At 37.9% G+C, this 26,821-nt stretch overlaps 4 protein-coding genes across 4 annotated transcripts; 1 reads left to right on the forward strand and 3 right to left on the reverse strand.

The window, feature by feature from the left end:
- Positions 1-1,529: 1,529 nt before the first annotated feature.
- Positions 1,530-12,860, reverse strand: ckap2l (cytoskeleton associated protein 2-like). Its single transcript, XM_062417923.1, has 9 exons — positions 12,797-12,860; positions 10,893-10,959; positions 10,462-10,519; positions 8,205-9,475; positions 6,872-7,067; positions 5,249-5,407; positions 3,809-3,869; positions 2,883-3,036; positions 1,530-2,062 (listed from the first exon to the last, which is right to left on the reverse strand). Exons 1-9 carry the CDS (start codon positions 12,834-12,836, stop codon positions 1,717-1,719), a joined length of 2,352 nt encoding a protein of 783 aa, XP_062273907.1. The 5' UTR covers positions 12,837-12,860; the 3' UTR covers positions 1,530-1,716.
- A 1,393-nt stretch (positions 12,861-14,253) lies between these two features.
- On the reverse strand, positions 14,254-15,671 carry LOC133978896 (interleukin-1 beta-like). Its single transcript, XM_062417247.1, has 4 exons — positions 15,452-15,671; positions 15,116-15,280; positions 14,622-14,755; positions 14,254-14,475 (listed from the first exon to the last, which is right to left on the reverse strand). Exons 1-4 carry the CDS (start codon positions 15,669-15,671, stop codon positions 14,254-14,256), a joined length of 741 nt encoding a protein of 246 aa, XP_062273231.1.
- Positions 15,672-19,388: 3,717 nt separating this feature from the next.
- LOC133978958 (interleukin-1 beta-like) lies at positions 19,389-20,812 on the forward strand. Its single transcript, XM_062417323.1, has 4 exons — positions 19,389-19,608; positions 19,787-19,951; positions 20,312-20,445; positions 20,591-20,812. Exons 1-4 carry the CDS (start codon positions 19,389-19,391, stop codon positions 20,810-20,812), a joined length of 741 nt encoding a protein of 246 aa, XP_062273307.1.
- Positions 20,813-25,120: 4,308 nt separating this feature from the next.
- On the reverse strand, positions 25,121-26,547 carry LOC133978968 (interleukin-1 beta-like). The gene is made up of 4 exons (XM_062417343.1): positions 26,328-26,547; positions 25,986-26,150; positions 25,489-25,622; positions 25,121-25,342 (listed from the first exon to the last, which is right to left on the reverse strand). The coding sequence occupies exons 1-4, from the start codon at positions 26,545-26,547 to the stop codon at positions 25,121-25,123; spliced, it is 741 nt and encodes a 246-aa protein (XP_062273327.1).
- Positions 26,548-26,821: the final 274 nt, after the last annotated feature.

A 26,821-nucleotide genomic window follows, 5' to 3' on the forward strand; every position in this document is an offset into this window, starting at 1 on the left:
CATGCGGTATTAAAAAACATGGGGGAAAAAGAGCTCAAGATGAGGTCACACTAAATACTCACTCTTGCCTGTAGAAACCATTTTGCTCTGAAAATAGTTTTTTTGTTTAATTTTATTAAGGGACTGAAAATGAAATATGGCTGGTCATTAAATCTTTGCTAAAACAACAAAGCTAGTAGTGGCCTAAGATGTTTGCACAGTACTGTATATAATTGATATATAAGGATATTAACGTGTATGTGTGTATATATTGATGTACATCTAATTCACCAGGACCTGACTACTGCATTTCGTTCTTTCATGTACCTACATGTCTGAATGATGAGGAAAATCCCTTAAATTATTCTTGTTAAAAATGTTTATCTGCGGTGATTTTTCATGCAGGTTTGTTTTCAAACCCGCACTCTACCTGCATTTGATTGACCTCAATTGTCGTCACCGCCCTAATTTGTCATTCACTGGTGCACAGCCGTGTCCCAAAACCTCACCCGAATTTCATGTCATGCTATGAGCACAGCTTCAGTTTCATGCGATATTTCAGTTCTTTATTTTTAATAAATTTGCTAAAATTTCTAAAAAACCTTTTTCGCTTTGCCATTATGGGGTATTGTGTGTAGTTTGATGAGAAAAAAAGGGATTTAATCCATTTTGGAATAAGGCAGTAACATAACAAAATGTGGGGAAAGTGAAGGGGTGTGAATACTTTCTGGATGCACTGTACATAAAGCTTGGCACTTTATGTAGCATGTTAGTGAAATGTCATTACAGAAAGAGAAGTAAAATGTTTATATCAATTTGAGTGAATTTAGAATTGGTTTGCGCAGCTAAATGTAACAGCTGATAAATTACCACCAACTCAGAGAGCTACAGGTGGTCAGGGTTGGGAAGGTTCATTTAGAAATGTAATAGGTTACAGATTACTAGTTACTCTATTTAAAATGTAAATAGTAATGTAACTATTTCAATACTTAATCAAAGTAATGTAACTTATTACATTTGATTACTTTTTCCCACTGATACTGACATGATTTATAAGGGAGATCATTTCTTATAAAGAACGATGTATCTCTCATTTGAAAATGTATTCATTAGTTCATGTAGATTTGGGAATAAAAAATAAAGATTTTATGAAAAAAGTCAATTGTCTAACATGGGCTTAATTAGTACTGTCACACCATTTTAGCTCACGTCATGATTTATTTGCAAAATATACAAAAACATTGATTTCATGTATTCAGTAACATGTTAAATATTGAAAAATGAGGAAAAAACCCTCCTGAGCAAAATCTTAAAGGTCTGACTTCAGATGTAACCACCAACATTTTCATCAGTAACTTATTTAATGACACATTTTTTTCTCAGTGACTGTAACAGATTTCAGTTACATTTATTTTGTAATTAAAAGATATAACGCTGTTACATGTATCTAGTTCCTCCCCAACACTGCAGGCAATTGACGGTTGTTGTTGTTGCGTAGAGCACTAAAGAGTCCAGACCCCGAGTAAGGTTTTCTTAAAAAAAGCGTTTTATTTTACATTTCTATATACAGGACATTATCCAAATTCATTTTTACAAAACAATCGAAAAACTTCTTTACAAGGAATAAACTTAAAACTCAACTTCCTTCCAGGGGGGTAAAATAACCAACGACACCAAAATATAAACAAATGTCTTCTCCCTGACATGTAAACAGTGAAAAATGTGTAACTTTTTTCCTCAATTACAAACTGGTGAAGATGAGTTAAGCACCTCTTCATCATCTTCCTCGTAGAAAAGCTTGACCAACACTTTGTCTTTAAGTGCTTCGTTCTGCCTGTAGACGTACATCGGTGTTTGGTTAGCAGACGGGCTGATCTCCCCGTCCTCCTGCTCTTCGCTTCCCTCTTTGGTCTCCTCGTCGATCAGGTCGTTGTAGGAGGCCACACAGACATCGTGGTCCTGGAGGGCCGCAGGGAGTCGGAGTGAGGCTCTCTCTATTCGCACCGAGCGTCTCACTGGGGTAAAGAAGCGCAACTCCTGGCCATTTATCCGTGCTGGTTCACTCTGCTTGTCTGCAGGGCCACTGCAGGAAGGAAAAAAATACAAAACAATTCATAACTCCAGTCGTGGAAGAAGTATTCAGATCTCTTAATGAAGTAAAAGTACCAATACAGCAATGCATGAAAAATGCCAATGAAGTGAAAATATTTAAGTATTAGCAGCTAAATGCATTTAAAGTATTAGCAGCAAAAGTACTGCAGTATTATGAGTGATGTAGTATGCAGTATTACAGTAAAAGTAGTGGTTTGGTCCCTCTGACTGATATATTATTATATATGACATCATTAGATTATTAATAGTGAAGCATCGGTGTTAGAGCAGCATGTTACTGTTGTAGCTGCTGGAGGTGGAGCTAGTTTACACTACTTTATATATAGTTAGGTATGTTTAGTCCAGTGGTTCCCAACATAGGGGTGGGGCCCCTCCAAAGGGTCAGCAGAAGAATGTGAGGGGTGGTGAGATGACTAATGGGAGAGGAAGAAGAAAGAACAAAGTTCTGATACACAAATCTGTTTTCAGTTTTTGTATTTTTTTTTCTAATCTTTGTTGAAATATTGGATCATTTGAAAACATTTTCTTAAATGAAGCCATGTGAGAAGTTTATTGTTGGGGCTGTTAACAACTCATAAAGTAACTAACGCTTTGTCAAATCAATATAGTGGAGTAGAAAGCACAATATGTCCCTCTGAAATGTGGTGGAGTGGAAGAATAGAGTAGCATCAGAGGGAAATACTCAAGCAAAAGTACAAATACCTCAAAATTCTACATAAAGTATATACTTAAATATGTACTTAGTCTTTTAAGTACTCCACTCAACAAAACACACACACACATACACACACCCAGGGGTCGCTGTGATCTTGAACTTGACGACAGAAGAATCTCCTTTCTCCCTACAGATCAGGGCTCTGACAGGTTTAGAGGGGGTCATCATATCAGGGGTGATTTCCACTGTTTCCAGGATTTCGTCCTCCTCTCTCTCCTTCTCTTCAGATGCTGGGAATTGGTGAGTAATTTAACATTTAAAAAAAAAAACCCACACATCATCACTGTAAGAATTTGGCAAATGATCTGTAAGATATCACAGTTGAATCGGGTGACTTATTTCCACATATGGCAGATATGGAGCAACATTAGTGTTTGTTTGGAGTCAAGTTCAAGAAAAACATCTAGTTTATAAGCTTCTAACACTTGACTACGTTCCCCAAACTAGTCGCCTAACTTTGTCTGTCTGCTGTTTGGCGCTGGGCAGGTAGTGAACGATGCAGATAAGAACAGCAATTTGAATAAGGACAGCTAATTTGAAAGCCAAATGAAGCCAAATATAATAAATATACTAATGCAGTCTAATACAAAAAACTTTTTTAGGGTTGATTTAAATATTATCAGTTTTGAAGAATTTGGTCTGAGGTGCTGAAGTGTTTTATGTCATATACAAGTGTTTCTAGTATCTAGTTCATTCAAATGCATAAAAACACTGGTTTACTGACCATGGGAAACCATCAGTGGCCATGCATATTAAAAAAAACATTTAATTCAAGACAACTGGTACGTAGAGGATGACGAAAAATAAGCTGCTTGCAACATACTCGCAAGAAGTATTGCATGAAAACCTCCAGTGACCCTCAAGCAGTAAGGAGGTAATGAGTTGAATGATTTCAAGATGTGAGTTTACGGTGTAATGTGACAGCTGTTTTACAATAAGTTCACGTAGAGTTTAATCTCAACAAGCATGTCTAAGGAAGCATCTGTTATACGGATCAAATACCTTGAATCTCGTCCTTTTTCTTCAGGATCTCAAACACCACGGTCCGCAGCTCGTCCACGGGCTTAAATGATGAAGATGTAGATAAACTTTAAAGCCATTTCAACAAAACAAAACAAAAAACGTGAAACAACGAGTGCGGTGGAGACTTTTGTGTAATATAATATGAAACCTGAATATTATCGTTTTTAGACCTTTTACTCTTTGTTGTACTAAAACAGGCACATGATGAGTCTTTATTAGTTAATCTGCTTGGTTACTTCCTTATTTGTCCACTAAATACCTGTTATGATACCTCTGGCTGGGATTGCATCACGAGGCATTATTGCACCATACTACTTCATCATCAGAGTTGGATCAGATGAGAAAATTCAGCGGACGTGAGTTTTACTTCTTCACCGCAAATTGTTCACAGACAATAAATACTGAAGTTTTGGACAGTGTGAGAAGCAAAATGTTGAAAATGAAATACAAAAGTGTGAATTTGCAGTTTATTATATTAATTATTTCATGTATACTACTAATTTCAATTCAACTGTGAAATATATATATATATATATATATATATATTCTTTCACTTTAATCTGTGCAATAACACTATCATCTCTGGTATATTACTACTCAATACCAATATTACTCTAATAATAATAATGTCTCAATTATTATTATTTTTTATTATATATTTCTACTATTATTGTTCTTATTGTTGTTGTACTTATCTACTGTTCCTTATTCTTTTCTTATTGATACTCTTCTATTTTACTGTCCACTTGCTGCTGTTATAATGCAAATTTCCCCATTTTGGGACTAATAAAGGAATATCTTACCTTATTTTAAAAAGTGCTGATATGATTTAATAATGGCCAAAAAACAACATTGTGAGAAAGAAGAAATATGATTACAGCGGCAACTATTAAATTAATTTTAATAATCACAATTTCCTATAACACAATAGATTTCCTGTTTTTTGAATAATCCAGTTAATTGAGTTTATGTTGATATGAAATGGAAAACCCCCTGAGCCAAATTAAGAATGGTTAAAAAAACAACCTTTACCTAAAATTATAATTGGGTTGTAATGGCACCTGTTTCTAAATGACCTCAAGCTTATAGTAGCTGGAATGTTATTTTAATACACCGCCTCAGTTTATTTTTAACAGTTCCTCAAACTGAGAAAGATATGAAATGGAAAAACCCCTGAGCCAAATTAAGAATGGTTAAAAAAAACAAACAACCTTTACCTAAAATTATAATTGGGTTTTATTGTTTTTTTATGCTTCCAATTCTTACTGTCAAATCATCTGATGTTTTATTTTTTATGTAAAGCACACTGAAACCCTGTGTATTAAATGCACTATATAAATAAAGCTGCCTTGCCTTACCTTGCCTAAAATATCTCTGATGTCTGAATATCTCTGATGTCTAATATCACTGGTGTCTCACCTCCAACACTACACGAACAGCTTCTTCAAACATGGGCAGGACCTCCAGGTCACCCTCTAGCTCCATCAGGCGGACCTGACATATCCAGTATTTGGCAAACTTATGGGACAGCGGTGGCAGGCGTGAGAGAACCCCCTTCACCTGGTCTGGGGGGCAGCCCTGTATATGCAAAAAAAGGCTCATATTAACTCATACAGTACGTTACAAGTAAGTGCGTCACTATACTCCAGATCACGGTGCTCAAACAGTCTTTGATGTTTGGAACATCTCTGAAGATGGGTTCAACCTAAGCCCTGTTTCAAAAAACACAGACCTCTCCATCATTTTGAATGTTGGAGACACAACAATGCAGTGTCTTTAACCAGGTTAACATTTTGTAGCAACAAAACGTCATCCGGCAAGGTGCTGCATTGGACAATCACAAAACATACATGTGAACTAGAGCTGACTATCTGTACTCGATACCTTTTAAGGTATTGACCGGAAAAAAATCGATAACAAATAGTATCGAACATCTCCCGTCAAACGATACCTGCAATCGATCCTTTTTGCACTCAGAGCTAGAAAATATGACTATTTGTACGGACTTGCTCACAGCCAATCAATGCAGGCGTTCTTTGATTGAATGCAACATGTGATTGGCCCACTGCCACAGCAGCTACAACCCGCCTGTGGTGTTGAAGTTGAGGTGGATTTGAGTTAGCGCGCTTAGCAGTTCAGCAGCCGAGATGCCACCTAAGAGGCACGCTGCAAAAATTTCATTTTTTGGTATCGACCTGTGTCTCCAAGTGAAAACCCTCCATCATATTTCATCATCTCATCGGTAGTGAAACAACACGCCCCCAAACAGCCTAAAACCTTGTGTAGAAGTTAACCGGGTACGCAAATTTAACCAGAGTTTTAACGTGCAAAAAGTGCAACGCTACGAAGGGCCTTCCAGGAGAGAGTCGAGACTGTCTAAAGTTGTCCCCAGAATTAAACCACAGCATACATGAAACTAGTAATCTGAAAAAAAAAAAAAAAAAAAAAAAAAAAGTTAATTTAGCCCCACCTACTGCTCCTACTGCAAATTGCCAGAATCCACCACAACCGGACAAAAAGAACCAATCAGAGCCAGGATGGTGTCTGATGGAGTGTCTGACAGCTGTCAATCACTGCTCACGCACACAGCCCCCTCCCCATTACTCCTCAGTTGGGTCAAGCTCATATCTCCGAGAGCGGCTTCAGGAGCGTAGAGTAAGTAATGGCGCAGCAACAACCATCAGCGAGGACAAAACTACCGATACCTCCGTTACCAACAACAGCATACACGGTCGCGTGCTGTCGCGCGCACGTCAGCCTCCTCTGGGGGAGGGACTTTGGAGGCAGGACAGGAGTGCAGCGGAGAGGGAGGGGGAGGGATCTGAAAGTTGTACTTCTTCAAATTTGATGCTAAGTCCTCTCTCTCCTCAAAGTTACCAACTGCAGCTTTAAAGGCTTTTTTGCACCACTGCTCAGTCTGGCCGCTAAAAAAAACATGAAATGTTGCCAATGCTTAGTCATGCTCTACAAAATATGTCCACCCAATATCTTCGAGTCATGTATTGCCTTGTGGGAGATTACATAGAATACAAAAACACTTACCTCTTCCAGCAATTTTAAGCAGTCGGCCAGAGATCTGTCCACAGTGTAAACAAGAGAGTGGGCCTCGTCCTCCTCTGTCATGGTGGCCCAGAAGGGCTGCGGCAAGGAGACAGTGCTATTGACCTGAGGTTTGACCGTCATCGGAGGACGCTTGTAAGAAATGCCCTTGGATTCCCGCCACACCTGTAGTTTACTCCTGGAATAATAGAGCAGAGGGTACCATTCAAAATGCAATGCTTTATATTTTAATTTACCACTTTTTATATCGATACTGAAACACAGGTATCATATTGGCACCTATATAGTAAAAATAAAACAAAATCCAGCTGTACATATAACAGATGTTTGGGTATTGATCCAGCAGCTTGGCCACGGTCCTTACCAAGAATCCGCTGACTGTGTTTTACTATTATGTGTCACATCAGACCAAAATCTTTATAACAGAAAGTTGTAGAACATAATATTATTTCCATGTGATTAAGCTAAACACTTATAAATAAAAAAATGTGTTGTCCAGCCCTAAAAGCGAACTTTCCTTATTATTTAAGTATTTCAGCTCTTCTACAGCAGATTAGTGCAAAACTCACAAACCAAACCTTAAACCACCATCAGTGGAAACTAAATGAATTAACGGTGCCATAAACAGGGTTGGGAAGGTTACTTTGGAAATGTAATAGGTTACAGATTACTAGTTACTCTATTTAAAATGTAATATAACTATTTCAATTATTTAATCAAGGTAATGTAACTTATTACGTTTCTAATTTTTTAACAAATGTTTTCAGCTGTTAGGGTAAGTGTACCCATTAAGCACCAAAATCAGGTTCAGGTGTTTTTCATGGATACTGACTTGATTTATAAGGGAGATCATTTCTTATAAAGAAAGATTTATCTCTCATTTGAAAAAGTATTCATTAATTCATGTAGATTTTGAAATATAAAATAAAGATAGTTTATGAAAAAAGTAAAAAGTCTGGCATGGAGCTTAATTGGTACTGTGACACCATTTAAGCCCATGTCATGATTTATTTACAAAATATAAAAAGAATATTGATTTCAAAGAATTAAAAACAGCAATATATCTATTCATAAACATGTTAAATATTAAATGAGGAAAACACCCTCCTGAGCAAAATCTTAAAGTTCAGTTTTAAATCAAGTACCTGCAATTTAATGACACATTTTTCTCAGTAACTGTAACGGATTACAGTAACATTTATTTTGTAATTAAAAGACATAATGCCATCACATGTAACTAGTTACTCTCCAACACTGGTCATGGTTTCATGCAACACATTTACCAGTAGCTTTACCTTCCTTCACTAGTACTTACATTCTCTCCTTCTGGGCGGCAGTCCGTTTCTTTACCTCCGTCTGAGGAACGACTGTGACTGGGACCTTTGGCCTCTTCAAGTCTGTGTCCTTTCCGCAGTAGCTGATGGTCCTGGCAGGCCGCGGCACCGTCTGTGACAGCACCGGAGCACTAATTCTTTTTGTACCCTTCGGTGGCGGAGGGGCTTTTATTGAACTGGATCCCTTCTTGCTTTCTGTCGTTTTACTTATCTTGGGTTTCCCTGCCGGCACGGCCGCAGCAGCCCGTGTAGCTTCACCAGTCACCCTGACACTGTGCCTGCTCGCTGGCACCGTGGGTATTCGGGGAGCAGCTTTGCATGTTTGGACATTTTTCTCCCCTCCTGCTGCCTGAGATCTTTGGTTTGTGGATCTAGCTGTGGGCTGACAAGCTGATTCTTTCATTTTTGCCACTCCTACCTTTACCTCTGGCTTAACAGATGCTGCTCTGCCCTTGGTGGAAGTGGACATTGATTTCACTCCACTTAATATTTGAGTCTTAGAAGATGGCTGAAACTGTTTACCCAAAACTGGCTTAGAATTTGACTTTTTCTGATCTTGAGTTTTAATTGCAGCTCTTGCTCTCTGAGAAATGGTGGTTTTCTCGTGAACGGGTTTGTTTAGAGCAGTACTAGAAAACGTTTTCCTCGGAGCCACAGAGGAACTCCTGGGAACAGAAAGCGAAGATAAGGTGTTGGATCGCACCTTTTTGGCAGTATTAGAAGTATTGGTGCTGACGGCGGTATTAGCTGCTGTGGTAGAAGTTAGGCGTGTTAGGTTTGGGTTAGTGTTTCTCGGCTGGATCACAGCAGGAACGAGTCCCGTTTTTGTTTTGACAATGGGACCGAGATTCATCCTAAAATTGACTGCGTTCACTGGACCTGACCTGGTGGCGTTTGAGCTCCCGCTGAATCTACTGTTGGGTTTTGTAAAAGCGGTACGTGCGGCATTAGAAGAGGTTTTAACTGAAGACTGTAATCCTGTTTTTGGCTGCTTCTTGAGATGGCTGACTGCATACAGATTAGATTTTGAAGTCACGTTATATGTATTTGTTAGCACTCGGTTTTGATTAAGTTTTAACTGAGCTGGGACACTGTTGGCCTTCTGCTGTGCGGTCAGGGTGTTTACATTAACTTTGTTTGTAACATTGAATGTTTTTCGGGCAGGTTGTTGTGTGGATCGAGGAGGCAAAATTTTTGTGGCTTCATATCTCAGACTGTCAACAGGAGCACTGTTCTCTTTCCCCGTGATGACCTGTGAAAACAGAAAATGACTATAATTCAGGGTGAAGGAATTTCAGTGAAACAAAATTGATTTTCAGTGTCAAAACAAGATAACTGGAAATATAAATGAAATGAAGAATCAAATCATCACAAATTATAACCTACTGCTGATTTAAAACAACAACACAAAAGTAAATTGCTCAAATCCTATATCACACAAATAGAACAACACACTTAAATAAAATGTGGTTCATTTGGTAGTGTAAAAGCTGTTAGTTCACAAACTAGAACGAGGGCGCCCACCGCAATGAGGTTAACTGATCCACATGGTGACATTGTAAAAAGAAGACGTGACATGCAAATGAGATGATATGAAACTAAATGACAGAAAACCTGCTAGGGCTGGATATCAGTACTCAACACATTTTAAGGTATCGACCAATTTAAATCAATACCAAGTAATATGGAAACGTCTCTCATCAAACGATACCTCCAATCGATCCTTTTTTGCACCCAGAGCTAGAAAATATGACTTTTTATGAACTTGCTCACAGTCAATCATCACAAGCCTTCTTTGATTTAATGCAACATGTGATTGGCCCACTGCCACAGCAGCTACAACCCGTCTGTGGTGGTGAAGTCGTGGTGAATTTGAATTAGCACGCTTAGCAGTTCAGCAGCCAAGATGCCACTTTAACGCTCTAATGTGTGTCTACACTACACGCCTGTTACACCAGATAAAAGACAAGAGCACTAAATGTAGAATGGGTATTGAATGAAGTACTCAGTTGGTATCAGTATCCCATTCACTACTATGTTGAAGCTGATAGCGTTGTAAATATATTATCCTACAGAACTGAACATATTGATGCCTTATAGAAACCCTCTGGAGTTCTTGACCACTTTTGGCATTAGAGAAGAAGAAACAATACCCAGTCCTAGCGGCTGCCCATGTCTCCCACATCTAAATCCATCACTGCATACACACTTTATATCCTTTATATCCTGCACACCCACCTTCAGTGCAGATGTCACAGGTTTCTTCACCTGGCTGTTGTCACCGTTGGTTACATTCCTTGAATAAAAGGAGTAAAATATAAGGATTTAGTGTAACATTGATTAACACATTTTTACATTTGAGAGCTGTAAAAACACCTTATAGACATTTCTTTTAAGATGGACTTTTCCTAATGTGATGGAAAGTGTGCAAAAATTAAAATAAAAAGCATCATTTTTATTTTTTTGTGCAGCTGATGGTCGTCCCATGACAATTGAACATTTGTAAAAACTTAAAGCATTTAAACATGTTTTTGTATTCATCATATTCTTTCAAATGTTCTCCTAGATCATAAAATAGTGACTGTGAGTGTCTCAGAATATGAACAGTATGTAAGTGTTAAATTAACAACATTCGGTCAAACATATTGTGAGCAGAGTTTATTTCTTACGTGGAGTTGGACAGTTTCAGCTTTCCCTTCGCTGTCAAGTACTCCATCAACTTCTGGCGACGCACATCTGTGAAAGGAAGTTACACAAGAGTTCAGCACCTGGATTCATACTTAATGTCTGAAGATCATCTGAGATTAATATTGTGATCCCTTCATCGTATTTATAATTTTATCTGAAGCTAATATGAAGCTTCAGTCGTCCAAATCAGTCAAATCAAGTAGATATGTTTCAACGTTAGTCTTTTTAGTGCCAAAGTCCCTCTTTTTGTTACTATACTTCCACCACAGCTCAACAGGGAAACACAAAGAGGGAATTTGATGCTAAAAAGACTGTAAATGTGTCAGATATCCACTTGATATGACTAACTCAGACTGCTGAAGCCTCATATAAACGTCACATCAACTTTTAAATGCATTTATTTGGATTGGACACATGGATTTTGGCCCACATATTAGCCATGTATGATCAGGAGGAATGACTACAACGAGGAAAAAACCTGCAGCTCATTTCCACTAATTAAAATCATAATAGAATAAATAAAACCCATTTCACAAGAGCAGTCTCAAGATTTAGTAACATTTTGGGGAAAATGCTGATGAAATAAAAGTTGTTCTGCTGAAAAACGATCAACTCATTACGCAGGAGTGACTGGCACAGCAATACTTAAATCACCTGAACTAACAATGGAGGCCACCAGTCAGTAAGTGTGTGAGGAACTGTGAAGTCGATTTAATAGAAATTTAGCGCCACCTGCCTGCAAGTTGATGATGTACACCTGTAAATAAATCTAAATTTGAAAAAAAAAGAGTGCATAGAGGAACTAAAACAATTAGTTAACTTATTTATTTAATGACTTTTTTATAAAAAAGTTAAGTTACGTAACATTGTAATATGTAACTGGTTACTCCCCAACACTGTTTATAATGTTTAATAATAAAGTGTAAGTAACGTTATCATTAACCCTTACATACTGTTTATATTCTAACTTATAATTACAGTAATTCACATGAATAGGTTCCCCCATCAGTCATCTGTAAATGGTTGACTAATCCTTCTGTAAATAGAAAAAAAAAATACATTTATGATCACTATTTTATGGGCCAGTAGAACATTTTGTAGAATCTGATGAATACAACATGTTTGAATGCTGATTCTTGAATCTTCTGTAATAAACACAGGTAACATTTTTACGTTTGCATTTATAAAAATGTGAATCAGCTGCATTTAAAAAGGATGCATTTTGTTTCCACGTTTTGTATATTTGGGGTCACATGAGGTAAAGTCACAGCTCTACTACGTAAAAACTGTATGTACGGGTTGAGTTTGATGAAAGCCCTGAAGACCAGCTCAAGTATGGCATTATTTATCCCTTTCTTAGTTATTTTGTCTTTGTAATATCAAGTTATATCAGCAGCATTAGAGGGTCCATTAATGGCAATGTTTATTTAGCTTCAACAACATGTGGGCGCAGGCTAAGGCATCTTAACGTGTGTCAGGTCTGGCACAAAGTACGCTACCAAATTAGTATTATGAAGTTAATTCTGACGGTTTCTTGTCTATAAAATTAAAACATTTTTAGTTAAATCGGATGTACAGATTTGTAGCCGTGTTTCGGTGTATCTGGTGACCGTGTTATCTGGTGACTTTCGCATTCATTACAAGATACGTAATGAGAGGTGAATGGCTACTGAACACAATTTTACTTACATGAATAGTTAGTGTAACTTATGGATATTAAAAACAGATGAGATAGTTTTTTGTAATGATTAAACAACAATTATAGGCTTTTAAGAGAAAACCTACATGAAAGTCACCAGTTACCACGGTCAACATTTAACCCGTAACACTGGTTGCTACGGAGCGTTAACTAAACGCTCGTTTTTAAGCAATTTAATACGCTAACCTTTTCTGGAAAGTATCGGTACGGTCTCTTCTTCTTCCATATCTATTAGTATTCCCTTTTTCCGTCTTTTTGTCTGGATATCTTATTATAAAGTATAACAATGTCTAGGTAATTTTTGAGCGGCTACGGCGGTTAAACAGTAAACGTTAAATTACAACATAACAACAGACAGAGCTGCTCGCGCATCCGGTTTGAATTTGCCGGGAGTTAACGCCTCCTTTTCGCTGATTGGACAATTTTAAATTTCGAAACGCAATACGCCAGTTCTGGATCTCTGCGCTGATTGGAGCAGAGTTTGTAAACAGAACGTAAGTACAGGCTACAGTGTTGCCAATTTGACGACTTTCTCGCTAAATCTGGCGACTTTCCAAAACCCTCTTAGCGACTTTCTTCCTCAAAAGCGACTAGCGACAAATCTAGCGACTTTTTCTGGTGTTATTGGAGACTTTTCTGGTGTTTTGGAGACTCTGGAGTGAAAGGACGTATCGCTCTGCAGTTACTGTCCTCAAGGACTAGCGGGTGTTGCCATGAGCCCACCCCCCGTCCCTAAGCACTCACAGGCAGTCAGGTTCACAGTAGCCAGCTGCATAATCTATAATGATAATACTAATAAAATGAGCTCTGTCACAACTCTGTTACCCCTTTATTTAGTTTTTTTATTTTTGCCTCCTCCCATGTGTTATTTAGTTTTTATGAAATGCAAAACATTGTGCAATCCTTTGTTGCAGTTATGTCATAATCAGAATCACTGTACTTTACTCTTTCTGTTCTTCAAACTTAGTTTTATGTTAATGCTTTTTTTTCTATCTCTCTTTTTTTTAAAAGTTGACTGTTTCCAATAAAGTTGAGGAGGTGTAGGTACTTTGAGGCAGGCTTGTTGCTCTGGATACGTGTCCTAAAGTATATCAGATATAATCTTATAATTTTTTTATCTCATTTTTCCACTTAACATTGCTCTGTTAAACATTTTGTAACTAAGCATAAAACACCTGGACACAAACATTAATGGAGGTTAATAGACTTTATTAAATATTCTTGGCACATCTTTTGAATAATTGTGAATAAGAAGACTTCTGAATAAATATGTTAAAATAGTTTGTAAACAGATACATAAATAGATATATGAATACGAAAACACTCAAAGTGTAATGTCATTCAGCCGAATAAATACACACATACACAGCAAAGAGTGCCACCTTGTGGACAAACCTGACTGTCAATACAAAACAACTTTCACTTATGGTACTTGGTACATACAGTAAATAGACAATCTGCAGAACATGCAGAAGTTTTTCCAGCAAATAACAAAACTGCTTTTTATAATCACTTATTTTTTTGATTATTGAATCAAAACAGTTGAATTATAGAACCTGTTCAATACCCAAATCCTCTTTTAAAGAGGGACTTGAAGGACCACATACAGATCCATACTTCACTTAGGGTATATTTGGCAGATTTTAACTTTGACGTTGGATGTTGAAGGTGCGGTAGCGGTTAGCGGTCTGCAAGCACATTTCCAAGGGCTTGTTGTCTTGCCCAGCTGTGCTGATGTACCAGTTGGGGAAACTGGCCGACATTAGAGTGCTGACATTCACCCCAGTGTCCTGTTTGTAGAAGAGAAACCGCTCCATGTCACTTCCCGAGCTGATGCTCTTCAGGCTTTTTTTGTCCTCCACCGTCTGAAGTAAGAAAAGATACATGTCAGAAAAGTTTGAATATCATACTGGATAAAAGTAGTGTCTCATACCAAATGTAAATTCATCTATAAATGTGTGAAATGCCCTTTTCTGATGAAGATTCAGATTAGATTTAATAAGACTTTTACCTCCAGATGCAGGGTTGGCTGGTCACCAACTTGACAACACGACAGGTAGAACTTTGTGTCCTTGATTCCCAGAGCCACAGGTCGGGCCTCAGCGCTCGGTGCAGGGTGCACGTAAGTTGACATGTTCAAGTGAACTGAGGATCGAACAGAGGATACAAGTTCAATAATAGCAGCAACAGATATCTTCCAAATCGGGACACTCGTCTCTTATGGCTGTGATGGAGTTTGCAGTCTGCAGACACAGTGATGAATTTCATCTGTCCAGGCTATGATTGAGATGTTATGTTTCATGGCGTTATAGCAATAGAAACACTGAATTTTCACTATTTTTGGAAAATTTTAGGTGAAATAAATGTTACACAAAATGTCATCTTTCAAAAGCTTCAGGTAAATAGATCAAGCTGACAGAAATCTGTCATCAACTTGTTCAAATGTCTACCATTAACCAGAAAATGAATTTCTATCCATCATATCTAACTGTAACATGCAATTACCTGTGCGGTTGTCACTTCCTCCTTGCAGCATCACAGCGTGGAGCTCCATGTTATCCTGAACCAGTACTAAGCTCCTCTTCTGGCTGTCAGTCACACTGCACCCGTGCTCGCCCGTCCTGCTGAACTTATCTGGTGCAGCTGACTCACACTCGAACACAATTTGCTCTGAGGGGAAAGAGGCACAGATGATGAGTTATGCTGTTGTTCTTTCACCAGTAAGAAACAAGAATAGCCTAGTATTCAGACAGTTCAGGTATGGTGTGGTAACAACCTAAACAGTTCAGTACATGATTTCAATGCAGTAGTGTTGAAATAAGGTGTCATCTGTGTGATTACCTTCTACAATGCTTTCAAACATGATGTCAAGCAGGTGTTCATCTCTGAACTCGGTGCTCAGCACTGACTCTGACACGTTGTCCTTAAGCCTGTCCATGGCGATAATGAGGTTGGCCACACGTTTCATTGTCAGTGGATGATGGGAGATCTCCAAGTCCAGTCCCTTGGGCATCTTGGTGCTCCACATCTCGCTCACGTTGCATCTCATTGCGGATTCCATTTTTTATGAATTTGGTAAGATCTGCATGAAGACAAAGAGATTTCTGGTGATTCACAAAATACTTAGCAAGACACAGCAGAATTTGTAGTTTTATATTGTTCTTTAACTTTTAAAATGCAGCATGGTATAGAACAGTGTTTTTCAATCCTGTGGCACCACCTGCCCTGCAGGTCAGATGGACCCCAGGACCTGTATTGAAAAACACTGGTGTAGAATATCTGATACAGAATAGATTTTTATCTGACAGCAACAGTGTTAACTCCCTATTAGCTTATAATGCCACTACAGTCATCAGAGTGTGTTAAAGAAACTGCGATTAAACTGCTCCATCTTAAAACTGTCAAATACAAAAATAGCTATTAAGAAAAAGTCAATTTACCTGTTAATGTCAGTAGAGAAGAAGTCCTGTTATTGTGCTTGGTTTAGATCCCAGCAGTTATTCTATCCGTGTTGCTCTGTGTCGCTCTTTCTCTGTAGCATCTTTATACTCACAGTCGAGGGACTTTTCCTTCTCGGATACAGGAAGTCGGTTTGTCCTTGCTGCTGTGACATGCAAGATGATGAAATACTGTATTTACACAGAGTCGTCAAAAAAGCTCAGATATAGTAATATGATATGAAACGCAGGTTTATATCAATGTTGTATATACTGTTTAGGAATGAGAGATCAGATTTGATATGAACTGTGTACGGGTCAATGGTGTGGCACTACTTTTTTCTGATTCCATGTGGTTTAGTTAAATTTAAAGGGGTTAAAGTTTGAAAATAAACACATTAATACCTTGCACACATTCTTTACTTGTGGACCGAGTATAACATTTCTGCTTTTAATCCATTTTGATACAATATATTAGAGGATTATGGCAAAAATGTCTCAGTGGTGTAACCATCAAAACTTGAACCAAAAGAAAACCACTTTAAATGCTCAAATTCTCAATAAAATAGCAGATCAACTAGTTTTGCATGATCTAACATTATCACTCTTTCATATTAAATAAAGGTTAATGGAATACAATTGTTCTAAATATATATAATTTGGGGAATCATGTCAAGTCAAGTGAACCATGTGAAGCGTCTCAAAGTGTAATCACCATTTAAAAGGCCATTTAGTTAAATTTGTGAGGAAGGCCATATAACAGGAAGTGTTTTTTACAGAGAAGGACCTCTGATGATCACAACTGCTGCATGACAAGAAGCTCTTAACAATTACTCATAAACTGACGTGTTTTAGACTGAGTCACGTTTACTCAGTTTATATGTTCTATGGTGTAACCCTAGAAAAAATGTATTCATAAGAATTCACTAAAATGAATATTTACCTTAAGAATTACATTTCAAATAGGGAGACCAAAGCCATGTACTTACACAGGTGTCAAATTTGATTTTAAAATGAAATGTCAACATTTTATAACTGCTGACATCATTTCAATCTTATTAAAAGCCTTTCTGTTAGAGGACAATTTTGTCAAATATCAGTAGTTTATGATGTTAATTTTGTTAGATGTCAGTAGTATATGACATTTGTCTAACTACGCATGGTTTTAAAGGTCCATTACGTCCAAATATTGATTTTGTCTAACTACGTATAGTTTTAAAGGTTCATTCCACCCAAATATTACTTTCATTCGTACAATTCAACTTGGCTGCTAAGATGTGCATGTTTGTGTAATTAGCATAATTAACTTATTATCAGGTAAAATAAAGGTGGTTAAATGGAAGATGAACGCTTTGCTCTTTGCAGTTACTAGATCTCAACCAGATATTTGAATGGAGAGAGGGAAGACACAAGATATATGTTTCTTTTGTATATTTTATTAATACAACATTTTCGCACCACAGTTTTTTTTTCACACACACACACACACACACACACACACACACACACACACACACACACACACACACACACACACACACACACACACACACACACACACACACACACGACCCAAACTCATTGTTGCCACAGGTCAAATCCAATTCTTTAGGAAAACTTAGGGTCCTAGCAATACAATCCTGAAGCTGCGGCGATCTTGTATGGAATCCAAGTTTAGTCATAATTCAATTATGAAATAAGATATTATGAAATAAATAATCATTTGAAATAATGAAACAGATTTCAGAGCAAAAGGCAGAAGTATCAACCAATCACCATGCAGGTCCAACCCGCTGTCTCTGATTGGCAGACAGTCATCCTGCTGAAAAAACACCATTATGAAATAAAAAGGCCCTTTTGGAAAAAAAACGCCATTGTGAAATAAGGCCATTTTGGAATAAACTATTATGAAGTAAACTCTGTTATTGTAAAAAAAAAAAAATGAGTAAGGTGAAATCATGATAAAATTCGATTTCATAACAATGGAAAGTATTTCATAGTAATGGAGAATATTTCAAAATAATTTTAAAAATATAAATATTCATTTTAATGAATTCTTATGAATTATCAATGTTTTCTAGGGTTACACCATAGAACATATAAACTGAATGAACCTGACTCAGTCCAAAACACGTCAGTTTATGAGTAATTGTTAAGAGCTTCTTGTCATGCAGCAGTTGTGGTCATCAGAGGTCCTTCTCAGTAAAAACCACTTCCTGTTATTTGGCCTTCCTCACAAATTTAACTAAATGGCCTTTTAAATGGTGATTACACTTTGAGACGCTTCACATGGTTCACTTGACTTGACATGATTCCCCAAATTATATATATTTAGAACAATTATATTCCATTAACCTTTATTCAATATGAAAGAGTGATAATGTTAGATCATGCAAAACTAGTTGATCTGCTATTTTATTGAGAATTTGAGCATTTAAAGTGGTTTTTTTTTGGTTCAAGTTTTGATGGTTACACCACTGAGACATTTTTGCCATAATCCTCTAATATATTGTCTCAAAATGGATTAAAAGCAGAAATGTTATACTCGGTCCACAAGTAAAGAATGTGTGTACAGTATTCATGTGTTTATTTTCAAATTTTAACCCCTTTAAATTTAACTAAACCACATGGAATCAACAAAAAAAGTAGTGCCACACCATTGACCCGTACACAGTTCATATCAAATCTGTTCTCTCATTCCTAAACAGTATATACAACATTGGTATTAACCTGCGTTTCATATCATATTACTATATCTGAGCTTTTTTATGACAACAGTGTGTAAGTACAGTATTTCATCATCTTGCATGTCACAGCAGCGAGGAAAAACCGACTTCCTGTATCCGAGAAGGAAAATTCCTTCGACTGAGTATAAAGATGCTACAGAGAAAGAGCGACACAGAGCAACACGGATAGAATAACTCCTGGGATCTAAACCAAGCACAATAACAGGACTTCTTCTCTACTGACATTAACAGGTAAATTGACTTTTTCTTCAGTTATCTTTTAATATGGAGCAGTTTTATCACAGTTTCTTTACCACACTCTGATGCCTGTAGTGGCATTATAAGCTGATAGGGAGTTCACACTGTTGCTGTCATATAAAAATCTATTCTGTATCAGATATTCTACACCAGTGTTTTTCAATACAGGTCCTGGGGTCCATCTGACCTGCAGTGCAGGTGGTGCCACAGGATTGAAAAACACTGCTCTATACCATGCTGCATTTTAAAAGTTATATTACAATATAAAACTAAACATTCTGCTGTGTCTTGCTAAGTATTTTGTGAATCACCAGAAATCTCTTTGTCTAAATGCAGATCTTACCAAATTCATAAAAAATGGAATCCGCAATGAGATGCAACGTGAGCGAGATGTGGAGCACCAAGATGCCCAAGGGACTGGACTTGGAGATCTCCCATCATCCACTGACAATGAAACGTGTGGCCAACCTCATCATCGCCATGGACAGGCTTAAGGACAACGTGTCAGAGTCAGTGCTGAGCACCGAGTTCAGAGATGAACACCTGCTTGACATCATGTTTGAAAGCATTGTAGAAGGTAATCACAAAGATGACACCTTATTTCAAAACTACTGCATTGAAATCACTTACTGAACTGTTTAGGTGGTAAACACAACATACCTGAACTGTCTGAATACTACTCTAAATGACTTCTTGTTGCTTACTGGTGAAAGAACAACAGCATAACTCATCATCTGTGCCTCTTTTCCCCTCAGAGCAAATTGTGTTCGAGTGTGAGTCAGCTGCACCAGATAAGTTTAGCAGGACGGGCGAGCACGAGTGCAGTGTGACCGACAGCCAGAAGAGGAGCTTAGTACTGGTTCAGGACAGCATGGAGCTCCACGCTGTGATGCTGCAAGGAGGAAGTGACAACCGCAAAGGTAATTGTATGTTACAGTTAGATCTGATGGATAGAAATTCATTTTCTGGTTAATGGTAGACATTTGAACAAGTAGATGACAGATTTCTGTCAGCTTGATCTATTTACCTGAAGCTTTTGAAAGATGATCTTTTGTGTGAAATTTATTTCACCTAAAATTTCCCAAAAATAGAGAAAATTCAGTGTTTCTATTGCTATAACGCCATGAAACATAACATCTCAATCATAGCCTGGACAGATGAAATTCATCACTGTGTCTGCAGACTGCAAATTTCATCACAGCCATAAGAGACGAGTGTCCCGATTTGGATGATATCTGTTGCTGCTATTATTGAACTTGTATCCTCTGTTCGATCCTCAGTTCACTTGAACATGTCAACTTACGTGCACCCTGCACCGAGCGCTGAGGCCCGACCTGTGGCTCTGGGAATCAAGGACACAAAGTTCTACCTGTCGTGTTGTCAAGTTGGTGACCAGCCAACCCTGCATCTGGAGGTAAAAGTCTTATTAAATCTAATCTGAATCTTCATCAGAAAATGGCATTTCACTCATTTATAGATGGATTTACATTTGGTATGAGACACTACTTTTATCCAGTATGATATTCAAACTTTCTGACATTTATCTTTTCTAACTTCAGCCGGTGGAGGACAAAAAAAGCCTGAAGAGCATCAGCTCGGGAAGCGACATGGAGCGGTTTCTCTTCTACAAACAGGACACTGGGTTGAATGTCAGCACTCTAATGTCGGCCAGTTTCCCCAACTGGTACATCAGCACAGCTGGGCAAGACAACAAGCCCTTGGAAATGTGCTTGCAGACCGCCAACCGCTACCGCACCTTCAACATCCAACGTCAAAGTTAAAATCTGCCAAATATACCCTAAGTGAAGTATGGATCTGTATGTGGTCCTTCAAGTCCCTCTTTAAAAGAGGATTTGGGTATTGAACAGATTCTATAATTCAACTGTTTTGAGTCAATCATTTTAAAAAGCAGTTTTGTTATTTGCTGGAAAAACTTCTGCATGTTCTGCAGATTGTCTATTTACTGTATGTACCAAGTACCATAAGTTAAAGTCGTTTGTATTGACACAGTCAGGTTTGACCACAAGGTGGCATTCTTTGCTGTATATGTTTTTATTTATTCGGCTGAACGACATTACACTTTTGAGTGTTTTCGTATTTATATATTTATTTATCTATTTATTTTAAATAACTAACATATTTATTCAGAAGTCTGCTTACTAACAATTATTCAAATGATGTGGCAAGAATATTTAATAAAGTCTATTAATCTCTATGAATTTTTGTGTGCATGTGTTTTAATATGCTCTAAGGATTTGATCACAACTCAAACAGAGATATCTGACTTCACAAGGCAAGGCAGTTTTATTTATGTAGCGCATTTCATACACAGTGGCAACTCAATGTGCTGTACATAAAACAAACATTTAACAGAAAGAATTGAAAAAAAACAACAACAAAAACATGGAATTTGAGAGATAAAAATAAAACCCAATTATAGTAAACACATACATACCCCCCCCCCCCCCCACACACACACACACACACAAACACACACACACACACACACACACACACACACACACACACACACACACACACACACACACACACACACACACACACACACACACACACTAATAATTTTTAAAAAAGTACAGAAACATAAAAAGAGAGAGTAATAAAATAAAATACTATAATAGAGCATTAAATATAAGGTTGCAGCATAAAATAATGATTTGCTTTAAAATCATTAAAAGGACATAGAGTGCAAATGAAAGATTAAAATTTAAAGTGCTTTGAAAGAGCTCAATCATAAGCACAGGAGAAGAGAAGTGTTTTTAACCTGGATTTAAAAATATTCACATTTGGGGCTGATTTCAGTTCTGTTGGTAGTTTGTTCCAGTTGTGTGCAGCATAACACCTAAAAGCTGCTTCACCATGTTTAGTCTGAACTCTGGGCTCCACTATCTGACCTGAGTCAGTAGATCTCAGAGCTCTACTGGGTTTATATTCTACTAACATGTCATTCATGTATTCTGGACCTAAACCATTCAGTGATTTGTAGACCAGTAGCAGAACTTTAAAATCTATTCTATAGCTGACTGGGAGCCAGTGTAAAGACTTTAGAACTGGAGTAATGTGCTCTGATCTCTTTGTTCTGGTCAAAACTCGAGCTGCAGCGTTCTGAATGAGCTGCAGTTGTTTAATGCTTTTTTGTGGGAGTCCAGTCAGAAGACCATTACAGTAGTCGAGTCTACTGGAGATGAAAGCATGAATCAACTTCTCCTGGTCTGTTTGAGGCATAAAACCCTTCACTCTGGATATGTTCTTAAGCTGATAGAAGGCTGTTTTGGTGATTGATTTGATATGACTGCTGAAGGTCAGATCTGAGTCTATCAGCACGCCAAGGTTTCGGACTTGGTTGCTAGTTTTTAGAGAGAGTGACTCGAGATGTTTACTGACAGCAATCCTCTTCTCTTTATTGCCAAAAACAATTACCTCAGTTTTGTCCTGATTTAATTGAAGGAAAATTTGGTTCATCCAATGTGTTACTTGCTCTAAACAGTGACACAATGACTGTATTGGACTGTAGTCATCCGGGGACAGTGCTAGGTATATCTGCGTGTCATCTGCATAACTGTGATAGTCTACATTAGAGTTCTGCAGAATTTGACCCAAAGGCAGCATATATAGACTGAACAGAAGGGGTCCAAGAACTGACCCCTGAGGAACTCCACATGTCATAGCCACTCGATCGGATTCATAACTTCCAATGGTCACAAAATAACTCCGCTCCTCCAAGTAGGACATGAACCATTCTAGGACTGTTCCGCTGAGTCCTGCCCAAGTTTCCAACCTGTTGAACAGTATACTGTGATCCACAGAGCTGTTTCTGTACTGTGGTGAGGTCGGAAGCCTGATTGAAATTTGTCAAAAAGGCCACTGGAGTTCAAGAAATTGCTGAGTTGATTAAAAACCACTTTCTCAATGATCTTGCCTATAAAAGGAAGATTTGAGATAGGTCTGTAGTTGGTTAACATGGAAGCATCCAGCGTTCTCTTTTTTAAGAGTGGCTTAACGGCAGCTACAGACATTAACTCTCGCCCAGTTCTTAAGACAGCATTCCTAAGATTATTTTTGAGTCTGCAGTAATCTTCTCCAACTCTTACTATTTCCAGTGGACAGATTGTAAATGGCAGCTTAGTTATGGTCTGACCAGTATTCCTAAATGTGAAACAAAAGCTTAAACAAGTCAAAAAGATTTACTTTTAATGCTCAATACTAAACCCCACATATCTTAACTACAGTTCATTCACACACAAGGCAAGCATCACACAAATCATCATAAGGGAGCCAAATTACTTTTACGACAGGATTTTGGAATAATTAAACCTCCTATTTACACAGTTCCCTGTGCACCTGCTTGATTACTACCTTACTTTACCTATTTATCTTCAGAGATGCACACGGTCATGCCATGGGCCACCCCAGAGACATCACTCCAGCACCAGCTGGCTTATTCAACTGGGCAAGTTCAACAAACCACCTCATGGGGCTACACACACATGACCCCACTAACTAACCTGGAACTAAATAACTAGGTCCCAGATGAACCCCACTATTATGATATGGTTCGCTTGAACATCAAACATATTACTGAACATAATACCAGGATAGAAGTTTACTGCAGTGTGCATTCATTGAATAAATGAATGAATAACTAAAAAACAGATACTTAGCCCCACATAGGTTCTGATGCAGCTGGGTGGAGAGAGAGGTTAACAAATAGGCCTGGCCATAAAGATTCAGCACATTAGACAGCACAGGTGCCTGCCAATCATATGATCAACCTCGAGGTAAAGCAAGATGTAAGGATATATCAAGTGACGGTGTGATTTGATCAGCACAGTATTTGGGAATATGTTCAATGACAGCACAATACAAACCAAAATAATAAAGGTCTTAATACTTTATTTTGGACCAGAGCCCGGCTGAAACACAGGAAATATTGTCCTTATTACTCCACTACTATTACTCAACATGTGTAGTTACTTAAAAATTCAATCAGCTACAACACTAAAATGTTGCATAAATGTTGATGCATTTAGTATAATAATATGTGGTATGTAATTGACAATAAATCAGCACTCTGAAAGTGGCCATGCATACTTTTTACTCATGATAATTGTTGTATGGAGGCAAGTATGGATGTTCACATACAATGAACAATCATTGTTTCTGAAATTTGAAACAGAATTTCCCCTGATTAAAAGCTGGTAGTCACAGTTAGAGATTTAGTCATTTACCAAAGCATCAGTGACTATACAATAACAATGTGTCACAGCAATAGTTACAAAATGCTAAACAGCAATGTTATGCGGAAAGATGAGATAATAAGATTATAAGATTATATCTAATATACTTTAGGACACGTATGCAGAGCAACAAGCCTACATCAAACTACCTACACCAACCACCTCCTCAACTTTATTGGAACTATAACTTAGTTATGGGTCAGACCATAACTAAGCTGCCATTTACAATGTGTCCACTGGAAATAATAAGAGTTGGAGAAGATTACTGCAGACTCAAAAATCATCTTAGGAATGCTGTCTTAAGAACTGGGCGAGAGATAATGTCTGTTGTGAAGTCAGATATCCCTGTTTGAGTTGTGATCAAATCCTTAGAGTATATTAAAACACATGCACACAAATATTCATAGAGATTAATAGACTTTATTAAATATTATTGCCACATCATTTGAATAATCGTTAGTAAGCAGACTTCTGAATAAATATGTTAGTTATTTAAAATAAATAGATAAATAAATATATAAATACGAAAAGTGTAATGTCATTCAGCAGAATAAATTAAAAACATACACATCAAAGAGTGCCACCTTGTGGTCAAACCTGACTGTGTCAATACAAAACGACTTTCACTTATGGTACTTGGTACATACAGTAAATAGACAATCTGCAGAACATGCAGAAGTTTTTCCAGCAAGTAACAAAACTGCTTTTTAAAATGATTGACTCAAAACAGTTGAATTATAGAATCTGTTCAATACCCAAATCCTCTTTTAAAGAGGGACTTGAAGGACCACATACAGATCCATACTTCACTTAGGGTATATTTGGCAGATTTTAACTTTGACGTTGGATGTTGAAGGTGCGGTAGCGGTTGGCGGTCTGCAAGCACATTTCCAAGGGCTTGTTGTCTTGCCCAGCTGTGCTGATGTACCAGTTGGGGAAACTGGCCGACATTAGAGTGCTGACATTCACCCCAGTGTCCTGTTTGTAGAAGAGAAACCGCTCCATGTCGCTTCCCGAGCTGATGCTCTTCAGGCTTTTTTTGTCCTCCACCGTCTGAAGTAAGAAAAGATACATGTCAGAAAAGTTTGAATATCATACTGGATAAAAGTAGTGTCTCATACCAAATGTAAATTCATCTATAAATATGTGAAATGCCATTTTCTGATGAAGATTCAGATTAGATTTAATAAGACTTTTACCTCCAGATGCAGGGTTGGCTGGTCACCAACTTGACAACACGACAGGTAGAACTTTGTGTCCTTGATTCCCAGAGCCACAGGTCGGGCCTCAGCGCTCGGTGCAGGGTGCACGTAAGTTGACATGTTCAAGTGAACTGAGGATCGAACAGAGGATACAAGTTCAATAATAGCAGCAACAGATATCATCCAATCACGAATGACAGTCTATTATGGCTGTGATGAAGTTTGCTAAAGTCTGCAGACACAGTGATTAATTTCATCTGTCCAGGCTATGATTGAGATGTTATGTTTCATGGCGTTATAGCAATAGAAACACTGAATTTTCACTATTTTTGGGACATTTTTGGTGAAATAAATGTTACACAAAATATCATCTTTCAAAAGCTTCAGGTAAATAGATCAAGCTGACAGAAATCTGTCATCAACTTGTTCAAATGTCTACCATTAACCAGAAAATGAATTTCTATCCATCAGATCTAACTGTTACATGCAATTACCTTTGCGGTTGTCACTTCCTCCTTGCAGCATCACAGCGTGGAGCTCCATGCTGTCCTGAACAAGTACTAAGCTCCTCTTCTGGCTGTCAGTCACACTGCACTCGTGCTCGCCCGTCCTGCTGAACTTATCTGGTGCAGCTGACTCACACTCGAACACAATTTGCTCTGAGGGGAAAGAGGCACAGATGATGAGTTATGCTGTTGTTCTTTCACCAGTAAGCAACAAGAAGTAATTTAGAGTAGTATTCAGACAGTTCAGGTATGGTGTGTTAACCACCTAAACAGTTCAGTAAATGATTTCAATGCAGTAGTGTTGAAATAAGGTGTCAACTGTGTGATTACCTTCTACAATGCTTTCAAACATGATGTCAAGCAGGTGTTCATCTCTGAACTCGGTGCTCAGCAGTGACTCTGACACGTTGTCCTTAAGCCTGTCCATGGCGATGATGAGGTTGGCCACACGTTTCATTGTCAGTGGATGATGGGAGATCTCCAAGTCCAGTCCCTTGGGCATCTTGGTGCTCCACATCTCGCTCACGTTGCATCTCATTGCGGATTCCATCTTTTTATGAATTTGGTAAGATCTGCATGAAGACAAAGAGATTTCTGGTGATTCACAAAATACTTAGCAAGACACAGCAGAATGTTTAGTTTTATATTGTAATATAACTTTTAAAATGCAGCATGGTTTAGAACAGTGTTTTTCAATCCTGTGGCACCACCTGTCCTGCAGGTCAGATGGACCCCAGGACCTGTATTGAAAAACACTGGTGTAGAATATCTGATACAGAATAGATTTTTATCTGACAGCAACAGTGTGAACTCTCTATCAGCTT

Source organism: Scomber scombrus, chromosome 4 (assembly GCF_963691925.1).
Source record: "Scomber scombrus chromosome 4, fScoSco1.1, whole genome shotgun sequence".
Lineage (NCBI taxonomy): Eukaryota > Metazoa > Chordata > Actinopteri > Scombriformes > Scombridae > Scomber > Scomber scombrus.

Coding starts and splice junctions, on each gene's coding strand:
- ckap2l (XM_062417923.1), bottom strand. CDS start 12,836: ATGGAAGAAGAAGAGACCGTACCGATACTTTCCAGAAAAG. Junction 9,476..10,461: donor CTGTGACATCTGCACTGAAG/GTGGGTGTGCAG, acceptor CTGTTTTCACAG/GTCATCACGGGGAAAGAGAA. Junction 5,408..6,871: donor GCTTAAAATTGCTGGAAGAG/GTAAGTGTTTTT, acceptor TTGCATATACAG/GGCTGCCCCCCAGACCAGGT.
- LOC133978896 (XM_062417247.1), bottom strand. CDS start 15,671: ATGGAATCCGCAATGAGATGCAACGTGAGCGAGATGTGGAGCACCAAG. Junction 15,281..15,451: donor GTTTGAAAGCATTGTAGAAG/GTAATCACACAG, acceptor CTTTCCCCTCAG/AGCAAATTGTGTTCGAGTGT. Junction 14,476..14,621: donor AGCCAACCCTGCATCTGGAG/GTAAAAGTCTTA, acceptor TTCTTACTTCAG/ACGGTGGAGGACAAAAAAAG.
- LOC133978958 (XM_062417323.1), top strand. CDS start 19,389: ATGGAATCCGCAATGAGATGCAACGTGAGCGAGATGTGGAGCACCAAG. Junction 19,952..20,311: donor AGGAAGTGACAACCGCAAAG/GTAATTGTATGT, acceptor TTCGATCCTCAG/TTCACTTGAACATGTCAACT. Junction 20,446..20,590: donor AGCCAACCCTGCATCTGGAG/GTAAAAGTCTTA, acceptor TTCTAACTTCAG/CCGGTGGAGGACAAAAAAAG.
- LOC133978968 (XM_062417343.1), bottom strand. CDS start 26,547: ATGGAATCCGCAATGAGATGCAACGTGAGCGAGATGTGGAGCACCAAG. Junction 26,151..26,327: donor GTTTGAAAGCATTGTAGAAG/GTAATCACACAG, acceptor CTTTCCCCTCAG/AGCAAATTGTGTTCGAGTGT. Junction 25,623..25,985: donor AGGAAGTGACAACCGCAAAG/GTAATTGCATGT, acceptor TTCGATCCTCAG/TTCACTTGAACATGTCAACT.